This window comes from Talpa europaea, assembly GCF_964194135.1.
Source record: "Talpa europaea genome assembly, chromosome: 3".
In the NCBI taxonomy this organism is placed as follows: domain Eukaryota; kingdom Metazoa; phylum Chordata; class Mammalia; order Eulipotyphla; family Talpidae; genus Talpa; species Talpa europaea.
Genome location: NC_140069.1, coordinates 51,231,119 through 51,255,115, shown reverse-complemented (window position 1 = coordinate 51,255,115; position 23,997 = coordinate 51,231,119). Strand labels below are relative to the sequence as shown.

General features: G+C 39.4%; 1 protein-coding gene across 1 annotated transcript in view; it reads right to left on the bottom strand.

The window, feature by feature from the left end:
• CPA6 (carboxypeptidase A6) overlaps positions 1 to 7,331 on the bottom strand; it is a gene marked incomplete at both ends in the record, with an annotated part of 280,492 nt that extends 273,161 nt beyond the window's left edge. Inside the window, one exon of the mRNA XM_084230452.1 lies at positions 7,216 to 7,331. Within this exon, the coding sequence (XP_084086578.1) occupies positions 7,216 to 7,331 (116 nt within the window). The remainder of the gene's footprint in view (positions 1 to 7,215) is intronic.
• Between the last annotated feature and the right edge of the window lie 16,666 nt (positions 7,332 to 23,997).

Here is a 23,997-nt window from a genome sequence, read left to right as displayed (position 1 = left end):
ATTTGGATGGATTATTTCTTTAGGAGAACCAAGTGGCAAGGGGAATGGATTGGCAATCATCAAATATCAAAGTGACCACTGAGAGAGAGACTGGTTGTTATTTCTCAGTATGTTCTCCCAGATCTGCCTCTCTCCCTCACCAAAGACCATTATTTGCTAGCTTCCCGTGTAGTTAGGGACATATAAATGATTCTGGCAAGTAGAAAATGTTGTTTGAACTCATGGGCTGTCCTTTTTAAAGAAAATGACCACTCCTTTCCACATGTCCGATGCTTAGACTGCTGGGGCTGGAAGACACCTTCCTGAACCACGTTTGGGAATTGGTTGGGGAGCCTGGCTGAGGTACCACACAGAGGGAGCCTGGTTCTCTGGCAACATGAACTGTACCTGCTCGACTTGAACAAGAGAATGAAATAAGTTTCTTTTAAGCCATTGAATTTTGGGGTTCTTTATTATAGCAAAAAAGACAAACAAGGAAATACCACCCAATAGTATCCTTAATAGAAGTTACTAAATAAAATGTCTTACTATTTCCAAAGTATACTGGGGAAAAGAACAAAGATGGTAATTTTGTTGAAGAAAACCACTGAGTGTACTTCACCATAATAAAATGGTTTTTTAGGAAATTTACTATACTGTACAAAAGATTCTAAAGTTTCATTTGTGCATTCCCCTTGCTTCAGATTCTGCTTCCATTAGCTTCCAAAGAAGCTAATGCTCAGAGACAGATTGGGAGGGCATTTATTTGGCAAGGCAAATTCTAATCCCATAAACCAGTTATCTACTGATTGATCATAATAAGGACTCTAAAGCTAAAGTCCGCAAAAGAACTTTCATTTTCTGTTCAGTAATTTCATTTACAAAGAAAAACCTATAATGCTTTTGTAGCTCATACAATATAAGCTGTGAAGTTATGAAACATTAACATCCTTCACTGCTTTTCAGGAGGGGAAGTGATTATGCTTAATGGTATTACCCAGAAGGTATCCTGATGCCATAAAATAAAGAGTCAATTATCAGCTTGGGCCCCAAGGAGAAAGTGACCCAGAAGCATTTGAAACTCCTCCTTCTACTACCTCCATGGAGAAAAGGAATGCTAATCCCCATGGAGTAACATCTGCCTGTGAGTTGAGACAGAGCAGTAGAGAACTGCAGCATTGCACTAACAAGCAAAGCAGGAGGCCAACACACAGAACACACTGCAGGGAAGAAAGCTTTTGGTATAATCTACTGATAAACAATCAGCACTCAGGGGTTGCATTCTGAGCTAGCACATAAAGAAAACTAAAAATAGGCTACCATTAGTAAGGGCCAAGGGCTAAAAGGAACTTCTGAAGGTACTGGAGAGCTTTTCCATTAATCACAAACCAACTAGTGGGGAAGGCTCAAAGCCCACCTTGGAACCCACCATACATCCTTCATGGTTCCTAGTGCCCCAAACCTAAACTCACATCTATTTTCTCACACATCTCAACCTGTCCTTCATGATTTGAGATGGCTTGCACTATACTTTTTCAGAGATAACAATGCTGAAGCTCTCTAGTTCTCTGACTGCAAACACAGGAGTTTTAGGGCTGAGGAATAGTGAAATAGAGGCAGAACCTTGAAAACCAGGCAGAAAATTTTGGACTTGATGAAGTTCGTAATAGGGAGACAAAGTAAGTCTTTGAGCAAGGGAGTTAATGCAGTATGAGTTTTATTTTAGTAAGATCATCATCTGTATGAGAAAGGACCAGCAAAAGGTAGATCAGTTAGGAGAAAATTACCTTAACCTAGGTTGAGATAAAGAAATCTTAGACAAGTCCTATGGTTATTACAAGGAGAGGAGGGGGTGAATAGGATACATTTTACAGGAATGGAAGGAGCAAGAGAAATATTTCCTCTTTAGGAGTAAAATAAGGTGGTTGAAGATTTGAAGTAAAGCTTATTAATGAAGCAAACATAGTAAGAAAAATTAACCCTGTAACTGAGGGTCCTTTTTAGACTGAAAGGAGGCACTGCCGATAACTAGACCAGAAAAACAGGGGCAACCTGCAAAACCAGGTCAATCTTAGGTAAATGGGAAGTTATGACCATCTTGTCTGAAAAGAGCGTTAACTTCATGCTCAGATTCCTATGATACCTTGACCTCTTGCACATTAACTCTAGGTTTCTAAAACTACAGAGCATTAAAAGCGAGCCACAATCAGAGGATAAAAGAATAAGCTGCTGTTGGGGACAGAGAGCGCAACAGCCAGAGAGAAAGAGGAGCGTAAGAACTCTGCCCCTAGGATTGAACGTCTTCTGCTGAAGACTTTGTGTTCTTCACCACACGCTCCTCTCTTTAACCTAGCTGTGCCAATTTGGGGCCTCCGTGCTTCCAGGATTCCAAGGACCAAACTGCTTAAAAAAAAAAAAAAGCCTTACTTCCTTCAGGTCTCATTCCTTAATCTCCTCATCCTATTTCCATGGATGATGTGTGAACTTGACAAATAACTGGGGTGTGGGGAGACAGGCGAGTACATCATGGAAATGGACTAGTCAGAATGCAGCAGCTACTACTGGATGGTCACTGGCCCAGCACGTACCTACAGTCACTGAAACTACTTCCTTGAAGAAAACAGAAGGAGAGACTGTGCTGGGACAGGAAAAGGGTCTTCAACCAATGCAGAGCTGGATCAGCATCATTAGTGAGGCCTAAGCGGGTAGATCCAATGCCAGCAAGTTCCATGAGCAGCGCTAGTAGCAGAAGTCGGATCTCTCTACTCCCAGTTGAAGGCAGCAGGTGGATGCCCAGGAGAAATGAGACCCTGGAAAGAACTTCTCAGTGAACCCAAGGGTTCACTGAGATTTCTTATTGACGCTCAGAGTGTTCACATACCATACAGCGCGTACATTTTGTGCACTAACGTTATGTGGCTTTTTTCTTTAGCAAATAGCAAGCTGTCAGGGAGCATGAACCTTGTTGGTGCATGTTCTTGGAACAAAGCTGTTGTTCAAATATAATGGTTGACACTATGGAGAGCTGTGTGGAGATTTCTTGACCTACTAAACATAGAACTTACATATGATCCAGCAATTCCACTCCTAGGTATTTACCCAAAGGACACAGAAACATTAATTCCAAAGGACACCTGCACCCCTATGTTTATAGCAGCACTATTTACAATAGCTAAGCTTTGGAAACAGCCCAAATGCCCAAAAATAGATGACTGGATCAAGAAGATGTGGTACATATACACCATGGAATATTACTCAGCAATCAAAAAAGATAAACACATGCAGTTTGCAGCAACAGGGATGGAGCTAGAAGGGATCATGCTCAGCGAAATAAGCCAGAAAGAAAAAGAAAAATACCGGATGGTCTCACTCATAGCAGGAATTTAGAAAACCTAAATAAGAGACCAGGAAAAAGACTAATCAATACAAAGTAAAAATCAAAATCAACAAGCAACTATAAGCCAGAGACACACTATGGGGCTGGAGAGAGGGAGGGGCGGGGAATTGGAAAGACTGGAGTCAAAATAAGGGGGAAGTGCAATTGTATGGGGAATATAACCAAAATGAAAATGCATACATTGTGTAAAGATGAAAAAAGATGTAAGAATTATGTAAAATAAAATATTAAAAAAATATAATGGTTGAGTGAATGAAGATATATATCCATTGGCACTTTCTGTGCTACTTTTTGTGACAAGCGAATTCCTTCACCTTCCATTTTCTGTTCCTATTGCTTGTTATCACTGGTGACTCATTACCACCATAGAGATGGAAACCAAGATTAAAATAACAGTCTCACCTACATAATCTACTCCCTTCCTTTTTTAAAATTATTTTTTTTACATCATTGTTCATTTTTAAACAATATTTGCTTCCCCCATCCCCTCAGCTGTAGTCCCCATAGAGTTTCCTTCACCAAGGCACCCGTGCACCATCACCACAGTCCTCCTTTTCTTTATTATCTTGAAACTCAGTTCTTCAAACAGGATTAAATCTTTGTAAAAAATTTTAAGCAATTCTTTTCTGTACCTGCATGGGTGGCAGAGTGAGAAGTACTGTTTGTAGAGTAGGCAGATCTGGGTTAGAATCCCAACTATACCCCTACAATGACCTTGAACTAGCTAGCTCTGTCCTTGGGTTACCCTGTCTATACCTCATTTATTTTATCTGCAAAATGGGGATACCTTAACTGCTCAAGGTCGAGAACAATTATAAAAACATTTCTGTTAAGTATTAGCAATTTTAGCATCCTATTAAATATACTAAATTCCACCAACTATGTCATACCCAGGCTATTACATTTAATCCTTACAACTTGGTGAAGTTTCTAATGTCTCCACTGATGTAGAACAGAAAATTGAGGCTCAGAGAAGTCAAGGGACTGGCACTGGGTAATAGAGCTACTAAGTGTGGGAAAGCAGAAAATGAAAGACAATTGAACTTCAAAGGCATTGCAAACATTATGCTACATTGATTGGCATGAAGTTATTGAAAGATAGTTATTGAAAAATCACAGCCACTTAAATTCTACCACATTGCCAGAACTCATTTTTCCACTCTCTCAGTTCTTTGACCATCACTAAAAACAGTTTACCCTAATTTGATGTGGTGCAGAAGATCCTTACTTTTATGCCCTCAGTATCACAGTGTAATAAATAACCAGGTCTCCTTCTGGGTACATGAGAAGATGAGGGTACAGGAGAGAATCCAGAGTGCTGCGTGCCTGTGTGGGAGTCTCACTCACAGTTAGTGGAATGTGAATATTGTTTGAAGTCAAGTTTTCCCCCATACTCTGCTCCATTCCTTTTTAATGTATTTTTAAATCTCCCTAGTAAACATGTAATTTAATACAGCTATTCAGAATGGCATCCTTATTTATCATCAGTTTTTCCTTGTAGTTTACAGTTTTCCCAGAGACACTTAAATTTGCCATTTACTAAGCATCTATTATATAATTGGAAGTATACAACTGTTACCAGCTTATATAGAAAGAGCACTGAGCCCATTAGCTGCTCTCAGGAGGCATGCTGGTCTGCCCTGCATGTTCTATTTTTTATTCATGAGCAGAGTCCTATAAATGATAATCACATATTCGATTCAATCAAGAACTACAAAAATATTTTTACGAAAATGTAAGAAATAGGACTATTCTATAATCATTAACAAAACCAAAACGAATTACTTAAGGGATAAAAATGAGGTGGTTTAGAACCATAACTTTGGATGGGCAACAAAAATTATGCTAGATACTTATTCTACTCTGTAGTACCATCAAGCTCTTGTTCAATGAGAAACCGGACTTGCAGAAAGTAAGTCCTGAGTAAATAAAGCAAAAAGATTCCCAAACCTAGGCATCATTTCTGTCTTTGGTGATGAGACAATGACACATCTAAAAATAAGTTAGCCCCCCTGCCTCCATTTTCAATGGTGAGAATACTTAGAAACAGTTCTAGGCATCTGCTGTGATGGACAAGTAAGGCTGCTTCTTAGGTTTCTCACTCTCATTGTTGCATCTTTTTGTGTTCCAACTTTCAGACATCTGGTAATTTATACATTTGGGACTAACTTAGGTAGCAGCCAAAGAAAAGATGACAATTATTACTTTTATTGCAGAACAACAGAAAACATAGTGTGACTTCCTCCAGAAAGGTTCCAGTTGCTGCAAATTCTCTAAGAAAATTCTACAAGAAAAGGGAGCCACTGCTGGCCTCATTTCCTGTTAAGAGGTCTTAGAAAAGTGAGCACACCTGCTTAGCTGAAGCAGGCCTGCTAACTTGCCATCTATGAACGCCACATACTGAAATAATTATGCAAAGGGCTACAGCTGAGCAGAGGGGTAAGGTCCAATGTCACACAAAGCATCTAGATCTAGGTTTATCACATGGCCTGTCATCGGCCAGGAGAATCAGAATAATCTCTGCTGGAAACTTAGCCTGAACCAAGAGTTATTAAATCTTACCCAGATTTTCAAGGGCAGTGACAAATGACAGGATGTAAAAGTCTGGACGGTGAGTGTTTAGGAGACGAAAAAAACAACCTTCAGATGTTGACTTCTTTGTTTCTCCCGGGAAAACAGAGGTGGAAAGTGTGGGATTATATTACCATCTATTGCCCCTATCTCAACCGATGTCTCCACCCCCATCCTGCAATTCCCTGAAATTGAGGGTATACTTTTTAAAAGTTTCTCTGTAAGTAGAGAATTCAGGGGAACTCTAAAGGCACTGCCCAGAGTCTACAGGAGAGAAAGTGAAACATTCTGTTTCCTAGGGTCAAACTTATAAATGCTTCTCTACACTCTTCCTAGAAAGAATAGTTTTGCTGTAAGACTCGGCACCACTTGGTTATAATCCAGATATATTCACAAGCTTTCCTTAACTGGTAATTATTGAATGATAGTCTCCTAAGACACATCCCCCTGTCCCAAACCCCTGTAAAAAGAAATTGAAATAGATGAACTAAGTTTCTTCCACTTCTAAAACGCAGGAATGCCCTAATTTCCAGAGTTAAAGAACAAGCCCCTGTAAATTCGTGCAAAGCACATGCTGTATACTCCACAGCAAGACTTCAGGATAAGACGTGCATAGTCATACACAGTTACACGCAGCCTGTGCTTCTCATGAAAGCAAATATAAAGCATGCTAACCTAGTGATTTGCTTTTCTCCTTCTGTTACTCTCTTGAGAAAAACACCCAGAATTTTATAGTTGGCTACTTTTATTCTGTTTATTTGTTGTTGTTGACTCCTTTGCCTTGTTTAGATTCAAAATTCTTTCTCCTAACCACTCTGCAGGCTACCAAGCACCAAAAGAAAGCAATCACATCCAGGTCTTAATCACTGGTGAATTTCAACCCACTGCTCCTGCATGCAGTTCTAAGGAAAAGCCTTATTTTTCAGGTCATAATTCATGTGGCATAAGGCATTAACAACATCTTTCACACCCAGCATCGACCTAGGCAAATACTGCAAAATCTGGCTGTGGCTACTCCAGAAACAGAATCCCATTCAATATTGATCCACAGCTGAGGTTGGCACACTAAAAACAGTATGAAAAGCTAGATTTGTGCCCACTGCATTCTCAGTGAGCAAAACCAAAGCAGGGAGCTCCATGCACATTTCATTTTGTGTGACCAGGAAAGTGTAGATTCACACACAGACCAGAAAAAGCAGGGCACACTCAGGAGCAAGCCACCCCCTCATTTAAAGAGACATGTAGGACATGAAAGTCGCTTCACTTACCCAGCATAGCGGTTGCTATAAAGGTGGCTGTGCCCTGGTTGCAGAATCTTCAAAAGGAGCAAGCAAAGAGGCAGAAAAGCAGCTGTCCGGCTCCTGGACTGCCCGAGGAACTTCATAGTATTACAGTGAGAGGCACTGAAAGTTACAGCAGTCACCCCGGGCTGGAGGTGGCTCCCAGTCTCCCTCCACACACGCACTGTGTCCTGAAAGGGGTGGGGGAAAGGGGTTGGGAGTGAGCAAAATGTGACACTTCTTTCCAGCCACAGGAAAAAAAAAAGTTTAAGCAGCCTAGGAAAAGAAGTTGCTAAGACTTAGTCTTGGGACAAGAAACAGCAGCCCAACCCAGCAGCTGAGGCTGATACTTAATCAGGCTCCCCTACAAGGGGCTGGGCCTCCCCGATGCTTGCTGACTCACAGCAGGGTTTGCTGGGTGCCTTCCTCTGGGTAACTCCTTCCTCTGGGTAACTCCTTCCTCGGCAGCCTCCCTCCAAATTTTAGGCCCCTAACCTTTTTTGGATAACCTTTCTCCTTTTCTTGCCTTCTGCAGTCGAGGGCCCTGGGCTCAGTGCTCACAATTTGTTTGAGGATGAGCTCAAACACAGGCAGAAAACATACCAGGCTTAATGTTTTGCTCCACCATGACACATTTCTAGGTGGAGTCTACATTCTGAAATGCACAATGAATAGTTTTGAATATGTGTGCCGGGGAGAGCTGGGCTCCTGGACCTGGACAGCCAGCCTCAGTCCTCTCGCCTACCTATCCCAGGCAGGAGCCACAGCTCCCTGGGCCTTGGGGAGCTCTTGGCGCTCATTCCACGTCAACAATGCCCAGATCTGCCGCTGTTTCAGAGCAAACAGGAGGTCTCTAAGCACTTCTCTGCCTCAGCTACACTTTTGGAATCAATTGGGAAGCCAGACCTTTTAAGTAAGAATTCCTGGGGGTGGGATTAGAACTTTGCAAAGCTTCTCAGGTGATTCCAACTTTCAGCTCCCATGCTGGTCTAGTGCGGGGCTTCTGGAACTTTACCAAGAATACAAATCACCTGGAGAGCTTGCTCAAATGCAGCTTCTGATGCAGTAGGCTGTGGCTGGTGCTGAGATTTTGGCATTCTAAATTCCAGGTGGCTGGACCAGGTGTTGCTGGTCCTTTAGCCACAATTTGAATAACCAGTTTCTGGGTTTTGAGGTTTTTTTTTAAATATATGTCTGTTTTTATTGTCTCTCTAAAAACTCAGAGGAGAAAACAAAAAAACAAACAAACAAACAAAATCCTTGGAGCAAACCCCTTTCTTCTCATTTTCTCTATGTTGGTGATGAAGGCTTTCTTGCATCCACTTGCTCTACCAAAATATAACAGAAAATTCATTGAGGGGGCTGTCCTTTGTTTTGTTTTGTTTTGTCTTTTGCTTTGTAGTAGTTCCTAGGGTGATCCCTATTACCCCCCATGCAAAATTCTGGTTGTATTCTGTAAGAAAGGGGCAGTGACCATCTTGTCATCACACCCCTTCATAAACTTTACAAATCTCCTGAGGAGCTGTGTTTGAGAATTCTTGAACCCTCCAACTTGAAAGCCAGAGTGCCTGTTAGGGAGAAAACTTACCTCACAGCAGCTGAAATGATTTTCATTTGAAATGATTTTCTAAAGTTTTCTTCAGCTACCCCAGGATCAGTTTAATACTCTTTAATACCAATTAATACATGGTATATCTGCTTCTCCAGGGCATAGTACATCAAATTTAAGTATTTGTCTGATTTCTTTAAAAGGATGTGTCTCCTTGAAAAAAAGAACTATATCCATTTCATCTTTAGATGCATTTTTTTTAAAAGATTTATTTATTTTATATAAGAACTGGGGTACAGGCCAGATGTGCGGGAGGGTGAGAGGATACACCAGAGACAGAGCGGAGAGCAGAACAGGCAGACTGATGAAATACACAGCTGAGGGGAGCAGCAGGCGAGATAGAAGAGGTCTGCCGCACCATGTGTAACCCTCGCAGGCCGGCCGGGATCAAACCAGTGCTGCAGAGGCTGCGGACAGCTTCACAGCGTGGCGCTCAACCACCTGCGCCACAAGGGGAGGCCCTGCAGATGCATTTCTTATATCTCTTAGATGAAACACAATGTTCACTGAAGGAATGATCAACAATGTTTGTTGAATGACTGATGAATCTGGGAAGGAATTCATTCAACAAACATCTATTCTGTGGCTCCTGTAGTCAGACCAAGAAAAGGACACCTGACACTCCGACAGCTCCGTGGATGCCGTAGAGGAATGGAAGTTCCCAGTTCTCCTGCTTCTGTTTCTTTGATTATATTGCTGTCTTCTTCCTTCCTAACTTCAGGGCCTAATGCTTTGCTCTTTGTAAACTTGTGAGGCTGCCCAGCAAGGCACACAGTCATGCTTCCTGAAGCCTTTCTGATGAGTCCAAGAATGCCTATATAACAACCAGTGAACTGTTAAAATCAGAGGTTACTGTGTAAATAAAACACTTCATCTCTTTGCATTTAATTATGTCAGAACAATGTATAAATCTGTCACATTATATCACAACATTAAACTAGGAATGCTCTGTCTCTGACTGGGGATTAAGCTCATCCTCAAATCATCCTGAAGGACCGGATTCAGTGTGCATGTTCAGCAAAGCCCCTCTATGCTTGAACAAAGGTAACAATTTCCCAGACCATTAAAAATGCAAGAGACCTGGAGACATCCTACCACCTTCCTAAAAATTTCACATCAAAAGAAGTTCTCAAACAAAAGAAGCCATTCCTAGCAACCTTCCCGGCTTTTCCAACTACCAGGTTATCTGATCAAACTTCTGTTGCAATAGATAAGCTCCCATAAAATGAGTGATAAATGGAGTCCATTTAGAAGTGGGAAGAGCAGAGAACAGTTTTATAGATGAACTCAAAGATAAAAGTTCCATTTTTAAGGCACCAAGAAGAAGTGAATTATTAAACCATTTAGAGATTTGGAGATGGAAGGATGAGACGTTCTATTTATTGGCTTTGCCTTTGTCACATTTTAGTGGAAGAGTGAACTTTGTTAAAAGAAATATTACCCTGAAGAGAAAAAAAAGGAACAGGAAAAGAGTCCTTGATTTGAGGTCATTATTGTTGATGATTAGATAATTTTTAATGTCTCCTACAGATCTGAAATTCTAAGATGTGGAGGGGGAAGATTTTGCAAATCCTTAAGTATATGAGCAAAGCCTATGCAGATTTATTTTGTAAAGCTCTCTGAAGAAGATAAACAGATGTAGTTGGACCATGTAATAAAGGCAACACTCCAATTGCAGGTGGTTTTGTGCTCATTTCTCAATGTCTTATTAACATTGCCATTATTATCAGTCAGGGCTCCTTTATGACTTTCTGCCATTGCTTCCAACATGTGAGGAAATAGCAAATGTGTAGTTAGGTTCCTGCTTTATATGGTCTTGGCAATTCTGTAAGGCATGTTCTGAAGCTTCCTTTAACAAACAATTTCCTCCCCACCCTCTTCTTCAAAACCATCAGCTATATCTTTAATCTTTGCCCCTATGTCTTTAATCTTCTTTTGTCAAGTATGGATATGTCTCCCGTTCTTACAGATAAGCCACGTCTTCCCCCACTCAGACGTCCAGAAAGTATATTCTTGAACACTGATGAAAGTTTCCCTTAAAGAGCATTGGTGATCGTGATCTCTAAATAGAAAATCTTTGTTCTCACCCGCTCTGCATTTGCACTATTTCTAAGGCCATTTACCACCCGGTTTGAAACTCTCTTCTCCTTTTGGATCTGGGATATTGTTCTCTTCAGTTCCTCTCTCTTTGTTCCTTCTCTCTTTCTTGCCTGCTTAAAAAACCAAATGTACTATGAGGGTCTTTGGCCTTGAACAGCAATGAGCTGAAGAGTTTCATGGAAGAGAGGGACTTGAGTGGGATCTGGAAGCAAAGGAAGGATTTGACTGAGTAGAGATAGGAAGGCTGGACAGAGATCGCCATACTGTCAAGGAAACATTGTAAGCCAATACAGAGGATGTGGTCTCTGACTGTGACATTTAGTGCTGATGGAGGAGGGAGGCAGATAAGTTAAGGCAGTTATATTTGGTGACTTGATTAATTATTTTATTTTAAAGATTTATTTATTTATTCATTTATACAAGAACCTGGGTACAGGCCAGAGGCACGGGAGGGTGGTGAGAGAATTCACCAGAGATAGAGCGGGAGCCGAACAGACAGATGGACCGAAGACACTACTGAGGGGAGCAGCAGGCGAGATAGGAAAGGTCTGCTGCACCATGTGGGTATCTCCCTGGCCAGCTGGGGACTGAACCGACGTTGCAGAGGCTGCGAACAGCTTCACAGCACTGCGCTCAACCCGCTGAGCCACCGGGAGGCCCAGTGACTTGATTAATTATATGCACACAAATCGTAGATGTTGTAATAACAACAAGGGGGAGTGAATGACACAATAGGGCATTCTGAAGAAGTGGACATTTAAAGTAAACGTGTGAGGGAATGCTGTGCCAGCTGTGCCAAGGAAAGAGAGGTGGTGGTGTGGAAGGAGTGTGCAAAGAAGTCCTGCTCAGAATAAGCGGTCCTTCGTTAAGTCAAGACAGGATAAAGAGTGAGATTTAGGCTCCTCAGTTTGGCATTCAAGACCTTTGAAAATATTTTATTTGTATGGTCTTCACCATTCCCTGAACGGTGAATACTTTGTATTTGTTCTCTCCTTTGTGTTAGTTCTCAATGTTTCCTTGATGATAATTGTTTTAGTACACCACAATTATTCAACTGACCTTATTTGCCAAAGGTTTACCTTAGTTATGTGAATGTGCATTATTAGGCTTTTTCTGAGTTAGTTTCCGCAAGATTACTTTTTTAAATTCTAGAGCATTAACTGTATTGCTAATTCAAGTTCCCTATTGGAATTTAGGGACATTCAAAATACATTTGTTTATCTCAAGCTCCCTTTTTCTATTTCTCTTTCTCTGTCCTTCAGCATGAAGAGAACATTCTCATCCTCTACCTTTTTGGTTTCTAATATGCCTCAAGATGAAATTACCGTCTGTCTGATTTATCTTATTCCTCACAACACTTCCCTTCCACTATCTGTATTTAGTTTCCCCCATGAAACTGTTTTAGTTCAATTCTGTCCACAGTGCTCCCCTTCTCGGAACTCATTCGTGTACACCCTTGTGCTCTAGTGTGTACTGGCACAATTCAATATTACTGTACATTATCAACTTCTCAAGGGCGGGCGCTTGATTATATAATCTTTACATTCCACAGTGCCTGGGGAATTGCTAGGTCCACAATTCACCTCCACAAACAAGTTTTTGGTTTGCCTTTCACTCTAGAGCATGTAGGACCTTTCAGCTATTTGGGGAGCCCTCGTCCAGAAACTCAGGCTTCACATTTGTCCTAGGTTGTCTCTCTCATCAAAGAGTCTTGCTCACTCAGTTGAATGAGCAATTTGAAGAGCAAGTCTTATTGATGGATAAACCTATTATTACATTTTCAGGCTCTTGTAATTATGTTATAAGGATGCTTTATAAAATTTATAGAGTATAACCAAAATATTTTAATGTAGGAAGGTAGGAATGAGTTCTACCCACTGATTCAAATCAGCAGTTGAGATGTCCCATCTTCTGCTTTTTTTTCTCTCTCTCTCTCTCCCTCTGCCTCTCTTATTTCCCCTTTCCCTTCCTTTTTGATAACTTTCACCCAGAGTCTTATGAAGAAATAAGGTAGGGGGGCCTCGCTGGTGGTGCAAAGGTTAAGATGCCACCTATGAATCTCACCGCAGCCACTAGAGCACAAGTTCGATCCCCAGCCAGGGAGGTGACCCACATGGCACAGCAGACCTCTCCTGACTCGCCCGCTGCTCCCCTCAGCAGTGTATTTCAGTCCATCTGCCTGTTCTGTTCTCCACTCTGTCTCTGGTGAATCCTCTCACCCCCTACACCTCTGGCCTGTACCCCCATTTTTGTATGTATAAATAAATAAATCTTTTTTTTTTTAAAAAAAGAAATAAGGTAGGGAAAACAGAGTATGTAAAAATTATCGATTTACGATTTCAAATGACACAGAAGGGAAAGTTTGTGTTATACTATTTGTGACTTTGGGTTCTATGGAAATTACAGGAAATTTGAGATGGGTGAGTATTAGACAAACATCAGGAAAGTGTGATTAGTAAAAATCGAAATAATATTAAAGCAAATAATTGAAGAACTACTCTCCTCTTCATTTTTTTGTAGGCAAATAGATTATTTGTAAAAAGACAAAAACAAATATGAAACTATATAACAATATAAAGACAGAAAAGATTTAGATGCAAACATTTTCACAAAAATAATTAGGTAGAGAGGATGTTTCAGATATAACAAACTTGAAAAGAATAGGTGATGGAACCTACACTTAAAAAAAAGTGTTGTGAGGAACAAGATAAATCAGACAGGCAGTGGTTTCATTTTGAGACATATTAGAAACCAAAAAGGAAGAGGATGAGAATGTTCTCTTCGTGCTGAAGAAAGAGAAATAGAAGAAGGGAGCTTGAGATAAAGAAATGTATTTTGAATATTCCTAAATTCCAATACAGTTTATGCTCTAGAATTTAAAAAAGTATTCTTGCAGAAACTAACTCAGAAAAAGCCTAATAGGGCCTCCCTGGTGGGGCAGCGGTTGAGCGCTGGGTTGCGAACTGCCCACAGCCTCTGCAGGGCCGGTTTGATCCCCAGCTGCTCCAAGGCCACCAGAGGAGGGTCCAACATGGCTGGCAGACCTCTTCTGCCGCCCGCTACTCCCCTCAGCAGTGTACCTTGGTCCTTCTGCCTGCTCTGCTCTCCGCTCTGGCTCTGGTGAATTCTCTCACCCTCCCAAGCTTCTGACTGTTCCCAGTGCTTGTATAAATAAATAAATAAATCTTTAAAAAAAAAAAGCCTAATAATTCACGTTCACATAACTAAGGTAAACCTTTGGCAAATGAGGCCAGTTGAATAATTGTGGTGCACTAAAACATGGCAATATTTTCTCTGTTTTATCAATGCTAAATATAATATAACGGTGTGTTTAAAATTGGAGTTGGGTATACTCTTCTCTAAATGCATGCGGGTGTCATAATTAGTTATGAAAATGTAAATTCATGTACAACTGAGTTTAATCATTACTTGACACTTAATTTCAATAGGAATCATGTTTTGTAGTGTGCCAACTTGAAGACAATTTCCAAGTTCTTTAGGGAACTTAACAATAAAAAATGACAACCAATTAAAAAAAGGACAAAGAACATGAATGCACATTTCTTCAAAGATGTTCTACAAATGCCTGATAAGTACATGAAAAATATGTTTACCATTATTAGTCACTTGAGAGTTGCAAATCAAAACTACAATGAGATACCACTTAACATGCACTAGGATGGTAATAATCAAAGACAGACAATAATGAGTGTTGGCGAGAAAGCAGAAAACTAAAAACTCTCAGACATTGCTGGTATAAATACAAAATAATGCAACTTTTTTGTAGTTCTTAAACCATTAAATATAGATATCATATGATTGAGAAATTCTGCTCCAGAAAATTCAGTCATGTGTTCTTACCAAAACTTGTTATATAAATGTTCACAGTAGCATTATTCATGACAGCCAAAAAATATAACTAATCCATACATCCAAAAATTAATAAATAAACAATATGTGGTGTGATTATACAATAGAATATTGCTTTGCCATAAAATGGAATGATATACTGATGCTTTCCGTAGCATGGATGAACCTAGAAAACATACTAAGTGAAAGGAGGCAGACACAGAAGGTGACATATTGCACGAATCTGTTCATATGAAATTTCTGGAGGGTAAAACAGTAAGTATATTAGAAGTTGTTAAAAATGGGGGGAAGGGAGAAATGGGAAATGAAGTTTTTCTTTTGGGGGTGATGAAAATTTTCTGGGGCCTCCCCGGTGGTGCAGTGGGTTGAGCACAGCGCTATGACTCTGTCCTCAGCCTCTGCAGCGCCGGTTTGATTCCCAGCCCGCCTGGGAGATTCCCACATGGCGCGCAGACCTCTCCTACCTTGTCCACTGCTCCCCTCAGCAGGGTACTTCGGTCCTTCTGCCTGTTCTGCTCCCTGCCCTGTCTCTGATGAATTCTATCACCCTCCCGCACCTCTGGCCTGTACCCCAGTGCTTGTATAAGTAAATAAAATCTTTAAAAAAAAAAAGAAAATTTTCTGAAATTGGATGAAGGGGATCATTGCACAATCTTTTAAATATAGTAAAAAAAAACTAATTTTATGCTAAAGGACTGAATTTCATCTTTGTGAATTATATCTCAATTTTTTAAATATTTTATTTTATATAATTCTTAGATCATTTTTCATTTTTGTACAATGTATGCATTTTCATTTTGGTTATATTCCCCATACAATTGCATCCTCCCCTTATTTTGACCCTAATCCTTCCTCTCCCCACCCTTCCCCAGCCCCACCCTCCCCCGTAGTGTGTCTCTGGTTTATAGTTGCTTGTTGATTTTGATTTTTACTTTGTATTAATTAGTTTTTTTCCTGCTCCCTTATTTAGGTTTTCTAAATTCCTGCTGTGAGTGAGACCATCCAGTATTTTTCTTTTTCTTTCTGACTTATTTCGCTGAGCGTGATCCCTTCTAGCTCCATCCCTGTTGCTGCAAACTGCATGTGTTTATCTTTTTTGATCGCTGAGTAATATTCCATTGTGTATATATACCACATCTTCTTGATCCAGTCATCTATTTTGGGCATTTGGGTTGTTTCCAAAACTTAGCTATTGTAAACAGTGCTGCTATAAACATAGGGGTGCAGGTGCCCTTTGGAATTAATGTTTCTGTGTCCTTTGGGTAAATACCTAGGAGTGGAATATCTCAATTTAAAGGAAGATCTTTAGGAGACTCAAAACCTTAGACTAATAAAAAGAGCTAACTAATGGGTAATCAGTCAATACCCAAATCACTTATAAAACACTAAACAAAGCAAAATCTTATACTTAAAAGCATTTGTTTTGAATACGCAACAGATAGGTTACTGTTGATTTTTACTTTCAATAGGAAGTATGTGTCTGTAGAAAAGTTGTGTTATGTGTATTTATGATTTCTGCTTGTAGCTAAAATTCTGGTTTGTTGTTTGTGAGTATGTGTGTGTGTGAGAGAGAGAGAAACAGAGAGACAGAGACAGAGAGAGAGAGAAATAGAAGTTAGCTACTTAGGTTAAAAGTTATAATTAATATTGGTGATTGTCGGGTAAATGGTTTTCAGGCTTTTCTGCCTCTTGCCATTAGGATTGCCCTGCCTGATGGGGCACCTGCATTTGTTACATTGTTATAAGTTATGTTGTTTACCTTTGTGGCCCATGACATCATTACTGAGATACTCTCCAGGAGAAGCAGAGACAGGAGAAAGAACAGGAGAGAGAAGGGGACAAAGAGAAACCCAGAGAAACCCAGAGCGAAGATTTGCTGGAGTTGGGGGGGTTGGACCCCTGCCAGCCTCCTGGCCCCCCACTCCCATCCCTGCCTGCTGTGTACCTGGTTGCTGCACTACATGTAAAGGCTCAATAAAAGCCTGAGAAAGCCACCCTGGGCTCCAGGACTCTCCTTTACCTTGTCTGCTCGAATCTTAGAAAATCTGCTCTGTGCCCATCCTGCCACTGCAGTGATTGAGACCATACTAGGAGCAATGTGATTGAGAAAATACATATATGCCTCGTTAGAGGAGAAATGAATAATTTTCTCCATAAAGTACTTCACTATACTTTTTATTTTGTTGTTCTCCAGACTTACTTATCCTCTCAAAACTTACTAAATGCCAAAGAATTTATTTATGTGGGTGATATTGATATTGACTGTATTTAAAATTGAAATTAGAGTTTTTTAATGCTAATTTATTGATTTGTTTGAAGTAATGATGAAAGCACTGTATCCTTATAACATTTTATGAAATTAGTTCTCATGGTCTTGTGAGCTCCTAAAGTGCCAGTATGTTCCAGAATATTAAAGAGTATAATGAAAGGCAAAGCTTGGAATGTAAATTTTATTTGCCTGGGTTTATAATACCTGAGCTATGGCATGTGTTAATTGCTTAACATCGTTTGCTCAGCATTGATGGGACTGCTTCCTTGGCTTGCTATTTATTGCTTTGGATTGCAATATGAAGGGCTAATTTCTTTGTGTCATCTGCCTACATAACAAAGATTTTCTTATCAGAGTAACCTTTTGTGCTTTAAGTTGACTTTGTTACATCCTGGATTACTTAAGAAAACAACAACAAAAAAGAGAAAAAGGAATCTTCATGTCTGTAAGAGCTAATATTTTTATAATTATGTTGCGTCTTATATTAAAAATTTTTGTCACTATCTTAAAAAGGTCAAGAAAAAGACAAAACTAGCAAGCTGATCATAGATCTGAGCCATACAATAAGAGAGGGTGAGGTGGGAGAGTCAAAATTGGGGAGGAAGAACACAGGGAATATGGTGATAGTTCATGGGTGCTATGGTGGTGAGAGAAATATGGGGACTACAATGATCTAAGAAAATAAATAAATACAAAAATACATAAACAAATAAACATGTTGTCACTACATTAAGTAGATAACAAGTACTATTTCTCTGGCATTCATAGTTTTATCTTAAGTCTAAATCTCCTCATATTTTTTACTTTTGTCTGTCCAAATCAGGCCCTCAATATAGGAAAAAAAGTAGGTTTTTGCACATACATCTCTATTTGTGACTCCCTAAAGGTACCCTGCAAATCACAGTTTTATATCCTTTCACCTTGTAAATTACTAAAAATAATTAATTGAAAATAATCTCTAGTACTATTGATATGTTGCATGGGAGTAGTTGTCAAATGAAAAGAGATCCTTATCATTTTCTAGGTAAAATTTTTTAAAGTAAAATATTAATACAATGTTTCACAATTTGCATCTATATAGGAAGTTCCTAGGGATTTGTCAATGACTTTGCCACTCACAATGTTTCTATTTTATATTTATATATTACCAGTAGTAAATTAACCACAATATCTTGGTATCTGTTACCTACAGATAGTTTTTGGATTACTGTGGTCCTTTTTGCTATAGGTATGACAATTTGAAATATCATAAACAATGGCAGAAAACAGATTGATCTTAAATACACCCTCAATCAGAACTGAGGGGTCTTCTTCCACCACCACGATCACCAGGTTCTATACATGCTCTCTTTACCTTTCCATGACCCCAAGTTTTCTGGAATTCTCATGCCTTTTCTCAATTTTTCAGGCCCTCTTTTTGCCTGTTTCTTTTCTCTCTATCACGCCTGTTCCCAATGATTAGTTCTTTAGTATTTTGTCTACCTCTTCTCTCTGATCAATGATATCTTTCTTCCCTTTTCCAGGTATTTAAGTGCCTTTCTGAATTAAAGGAAAGCATCAAATAGCCCTCCAGAATTGCAACAGAAAAGTTAACAGCTGGTGTATAAAGACTCTTACAGAGCCTCTTGTTATCTGTGTTAGGTTTTTTTTAATTGAACTTTATTCAAAACATTCAGCTTGGCATTAAATTCACAGCTGCAAGATTTCTAGGGAGGGAGGAAAATAGACTGGATAGGGTTACATGAGCTACAGAAGAAATAAAACCTATTGTGACCTCAATTCTTTAGTCAGTCTGAGTGATGGTAGGAACTATTTCAGAACTGCTTGGGAAGCTTCACTACAAATTATCACCAGGCCTGAAGGGGGCGCTTCATCATCTTTTCTCAATCTGTATGTTTGGTCTTTCTGTCATTTGAGGTACAAATCTTACTATTAGAGACATTTTTTTTGCTTCTTTCTAATAGTTTCTTTTTTTTTTTTAAGATTTTTTTTACTGGGCCTCTCCTGGTGGCGCAGTGGTTGAGTGCTGGCCTGAGAAGCTGCCCGCAGCCTCTGCAGCGCCGGTTCAATCCCCAGACTCTGGTGAGGGTCCCACATGGTGCACAGACCTTTCCTGTCACGCTCGCTGCTCCCCTCAGCAGTATATTTCGTCGGTCTGCCTGTTCTGTTCCTTGCTCTGGCTCTGGTTAATTCTCTCACCCTCCCGTGCTTCTGACTGTACCCAGCACTTGTATAAATAAATCTTTAAAAGAAAAAAAAGATTTATTTACTTATGCATACAAGAGCTGGGGCACAAGCCAGAGATGCGGGGTGTGAGAGGATTCACCAGGCACAGAGTGGGGAGCAGAAGAGGCAGAACTATTGAAATACACTGATGAGGGGAGCAACAGGTGAGCCAGGAGAGGTCTACTGCGCCATGTGGGTTGCTCCCTGGCTGGCCGTTGATCGAACTCATGTTGCAGAGGCTGCGGATTGCTTCATAGTGCGGTGCTTAACCCCTTGAGCCACCAGGAGGCACCTTCTTTCTAACAGTTTCTAAGCAGAACTAACTACCTACTTAATTTGGGTATAAGAATCAAAAATGTTGGTTCACTAAATTAGGAAAAGTGATGTAATTACACTTTCCAGAGTAATCTTCACATAACAAGTACTCAGTTGACAATTATGCTGTCCACATAATTTGTCAATTGCACTGATTTCCATTTACATCCCTGCCCCACCCCTCCTCACAAGCTCTCTCAACTTAATTTACTGAAAAAATCATTCTATATATTGGGCATTATTCTAAACTAGGGTGTCCCAAATTTGTTGTTTATTATGTTCAGCCAGGGAGCTATAAAAAATCCTATTCAGATGCTCACAGAGGTAGTCAGATATTGCTATTTTTTTAAAAGATTCTCAGGTGATTCCAAAATGAAGAAAAATTTAGAAACCATTGCTCTAAGTGATTTATCTATATCAATTTACTGTGTTGGCTATTACCAACACAGAGTTGTAAGACTCTTACAACTCTTAAAACTGAGAGTTGTGAGACTATCCCAGATCACAAGAGTTATTCAATCCATTATTCAGTGCTCACTCATCTGGAATGTCACATTTGATACATAACCCATCATCCTTAAAATACTTACTGATTTACTTGTCTTCCAGAAAATTGCACTTGCACTGTTTTCTCTTAGTCTTTGTTTATAACTGTCTTCCTAACACAAACATGCTCCAGAATTCAGTCACTGAAATTCCTATTTATCTAGAACTTATTGCCTTGGATGATCTCATCCAATCTAATAGCTGAAAATCCATCCATATGTCAATAATGCCCACATTTGGGCCTCCCCGGTGGCGCAGCGGTTGAGCACTGGGTTGTGAAGCTGCCCGCGGCCTCTGTGGCACCGGTTCGATCCCTGGCTGCTCCCTGGCCACTGGAGGAGGGTCCCGAATGGAGCACAGACCTCTCCTGCCGCCCGCTGCTCCCCTCAGCAGTGTAATTTGGTCTTTCTGCCTGCTCTGCTTCCCGCTCTAGCTCTGGTGAATTCTCTCACCCTCCCGCGCTTTGACTGTACCCAGTGTGTGTATAAATAAATAAATAAATAAATAAATCTTAAAAAAAATGCCCACATTTATATTTCTAGTTCAGATTTTTCTCTTAATTTGATTCTTAAATCCAACTCCTCATTTAATATGTCTAATTGGATGTCTAATAGACATAAGATTGACATATCCAAAACAATGTGTGGTTCTATTCTCTCCAAACCTATTCCTTTTATGAAGTTCCCATTTGAGTTGATGGAGATTACATTCTTTGAGTTGCTCAGATTAAAAAAAATCCTTTTCCTCCCCTTACCCCCAGCAAGAGAGAGAAGAGTACAAGGGACTATGGTGATGGTGAATGGGTGAATTAGTGGTGGGAATTTTACAGGGATTACACAATGATGTAAAAGATATAAATAAATAAAGAAATCCTTGACCACTCTCATCCTGATCACACTGACTCTGTCAGTAAAATCTGTCAACTCTGTTCTTCAAAGTATGATCCTAATCATTCTCCAAATCCAATCACTTGTGACCATCTCCACTGTTACCATCCTGATATGAATAACTCTCATCTCTCATTTAGATCACTGCAGGATCCCTGTAATTGTTATCCCTGCATCCATCATTGCTCCCCTACAGTCTATTCTTAATACAGAGACTGAAGTAGTACTTTAAAGTCATTCTAAACATATTACACAAAGCACTATATAGATAAAATGCAATTCCTATCAAAGTTCCAATATCATTCTTAAATAGAACAAACAAAGCAATCCTTACAAAAAAAAAAAAAAAGAATAGAGGTATCACATACCCAGATTTCAACCTATACTACAAAGCTACAGTAATCAAAACAGTGCATAGCCTACCTATTGTAAATAGTGCTGCCTTAAACATAGGGGTGCAGATGACTTTGAAATTAATGCTTCTGTGTCCTTTGAGTAAATACCTAGGAGTGGAATTGCTGGATCATATGGAAACTCCATCTTTAGCAGATTGAGGAATCTCCACACAGCTCTCCATAGTGGTGGGACCAGTTTGCATTCCTACCAGCAGCACAGGAAAGTTCCTTCTTCTCCACATCCTCGCCAACATTTGTTGTTGCTAGTTTTTTTAATATGTGCCATTCTCACTGGTGTAAGATGGTATCTCATTGTTGTTTTGATTTGCATTTCACTGATGATAAGGGATGTTGAACATTTTTTCATATACCTGTTGGCCATTTGCATTTCCTCTTTAGAGAAGTTTCTCTTTAGCTCTTCTGCCCATTTTTTGACTGGGTTATTTATTTTGTTTTTGTTGAGACTCGTCAGCTCTTTGTAGATTTTTGTGATCAGTCCTTTATCATTAGTGTTGTGTGCAAAAATTTTCTTCCAATGATGGGGTGTCTCTTTGTTTTGGTTACTGTCTCTTTTGCTGTACAGAAGCTCTTTAATTTGATGTAGTCCCAGCCCAATAATAGAAGTCTGGATCAAGAAGATGTGGTACATATACACAATGGAATATTACTCAGCAATCAAAAAAGATAAACTCATGCAATTTGCAGCAACATGGATGGAGCTGGAAGGGATCATGCTCAGCGAAATAAGCCAGAAAGAAAAATAAAAATGCTGGATGATCTCACTCATAGCAGGAATTTAGAAAACCTAAATAAGGGACCAGGAAAAAGACTAATTATAATGAAGTAAAAATCACCAAGTGGCTTTGTATCTAGAAGATATATGAAAATAAAAACAATTGCTTAGTTTTCAAAAAAAAAATAAAGTAAAAATCAAAATCAACACTGGGGGGTGGGGTGGGGAGAAGGAGTAGGATCAAGGCAAGGGAGGGTGGGAATTGTATGGGGACTATAGACAAGATGAAAAGCATACATTGTGAAAAAATGAAAAATGATATAAAAAATATATATAATTAAATTAAAAAGATAAAAACAAATAAACAAAAAACAGTGCAGTATTGGAATAGAAGTAAATACACAGAACAATGGAATAGAATTGAGTGCTAAAAAATAAACCTACTTTACATGAACATTTAAACTAGCCAAAGAAGTTAAGCATATACACTGGAAAGTGAAGATAATCTTTCACAAATGGTGTTGGGGAAAACGGACAGTAACATGCAAAAGAATGAAATTAGGCTACTATCTCACACCACATATAAAAATTAATTTAAAAATGGCGATAAGACTGGAAGAAACAATAGGACTAGAAACAATAAGACTAGAAGAAACAATAGGAAAAACACTCCGCAACATGGGTTTCAGTGATATATTTGGGGACTCACCTCCAATAGCAAGAGAAACAAAAGAAAATAAACAAATGGGGCTACAGCAAATTAAAAAGTTTATGAACAGTAGAAGAAACTTATCATTAAAATGAAAGAACAACCTACTGAATAGGAAAAAATACTCACATATCAAACATACACAGGGGACTAATATCAAAGATCTACAAAGAACTCAAACAACTCAACAAAAAGAAAACAAATAACTGAATGAAAAATAATGGGCAGACATACAGATTGCCAATAGGCATGTGAGAACAAATGTTCGACATCACTTATGATCAGGAAAATGCAAATCAAAAGCATATTGAGATCCCATCTCACATCTCTGAGAATGACTTATTTGATAAAGACCACAAGCAGTAAGTGTTAGTGATGATGTGGAGGAAAAGGAGCCCTCCACACTGTTGGTGGAAATGTAAACTGGTCCAGCCCATACGGACAACAGTATGGAGGTTTCTCAAAATATTAAAAATAGATCTTCCATATGATCCAGCAATCCCACTCTTAGGCATCTACCCCAAGAAAGCAAAATGCTAATTTGAAGGTATATATGCATTCCTATGTTTTTTTGCAACACAATTTACAATAACCAAGTTATAGAAGCAACCTAGGCTCCCAAGGACAGACAAATGAATAAAGAAGATACATTATATATAGACAATGGAATACTACTCAGCTATAAAATAGCTGAACCCTTGACATTTATAACAACACGGATATGACTGGAGAGAATGATTTCACTAATATGTAGAATAGAGAGAAACAAAACAAAGGAACAGAAACAAAACCCAACCAAACATAAATCCTAGAAAGATGACTAAAACTGAGGCTACCAGTGGGTGAAGGGGGAAGTTAGAGAGCACTCAGGGTGCCTTGGTGGTGGGTATGGTATATACCCAGGCATACAACTGAAGAGGTGTGATCCTAGATCACATACAATATTGTAAAACAATGTCATCTCGATACAAAGTTATAAAATAAAAAATAAAAACAAAGATCCAACTGTGTCACTACTCTGTGTGGCTTTCCATTTAATGTACAGTAAAACCCACTGCTAATGGCCTTCAATGTACAGTGATTTAGTTGCCAATCACCTCATTGACCTTAT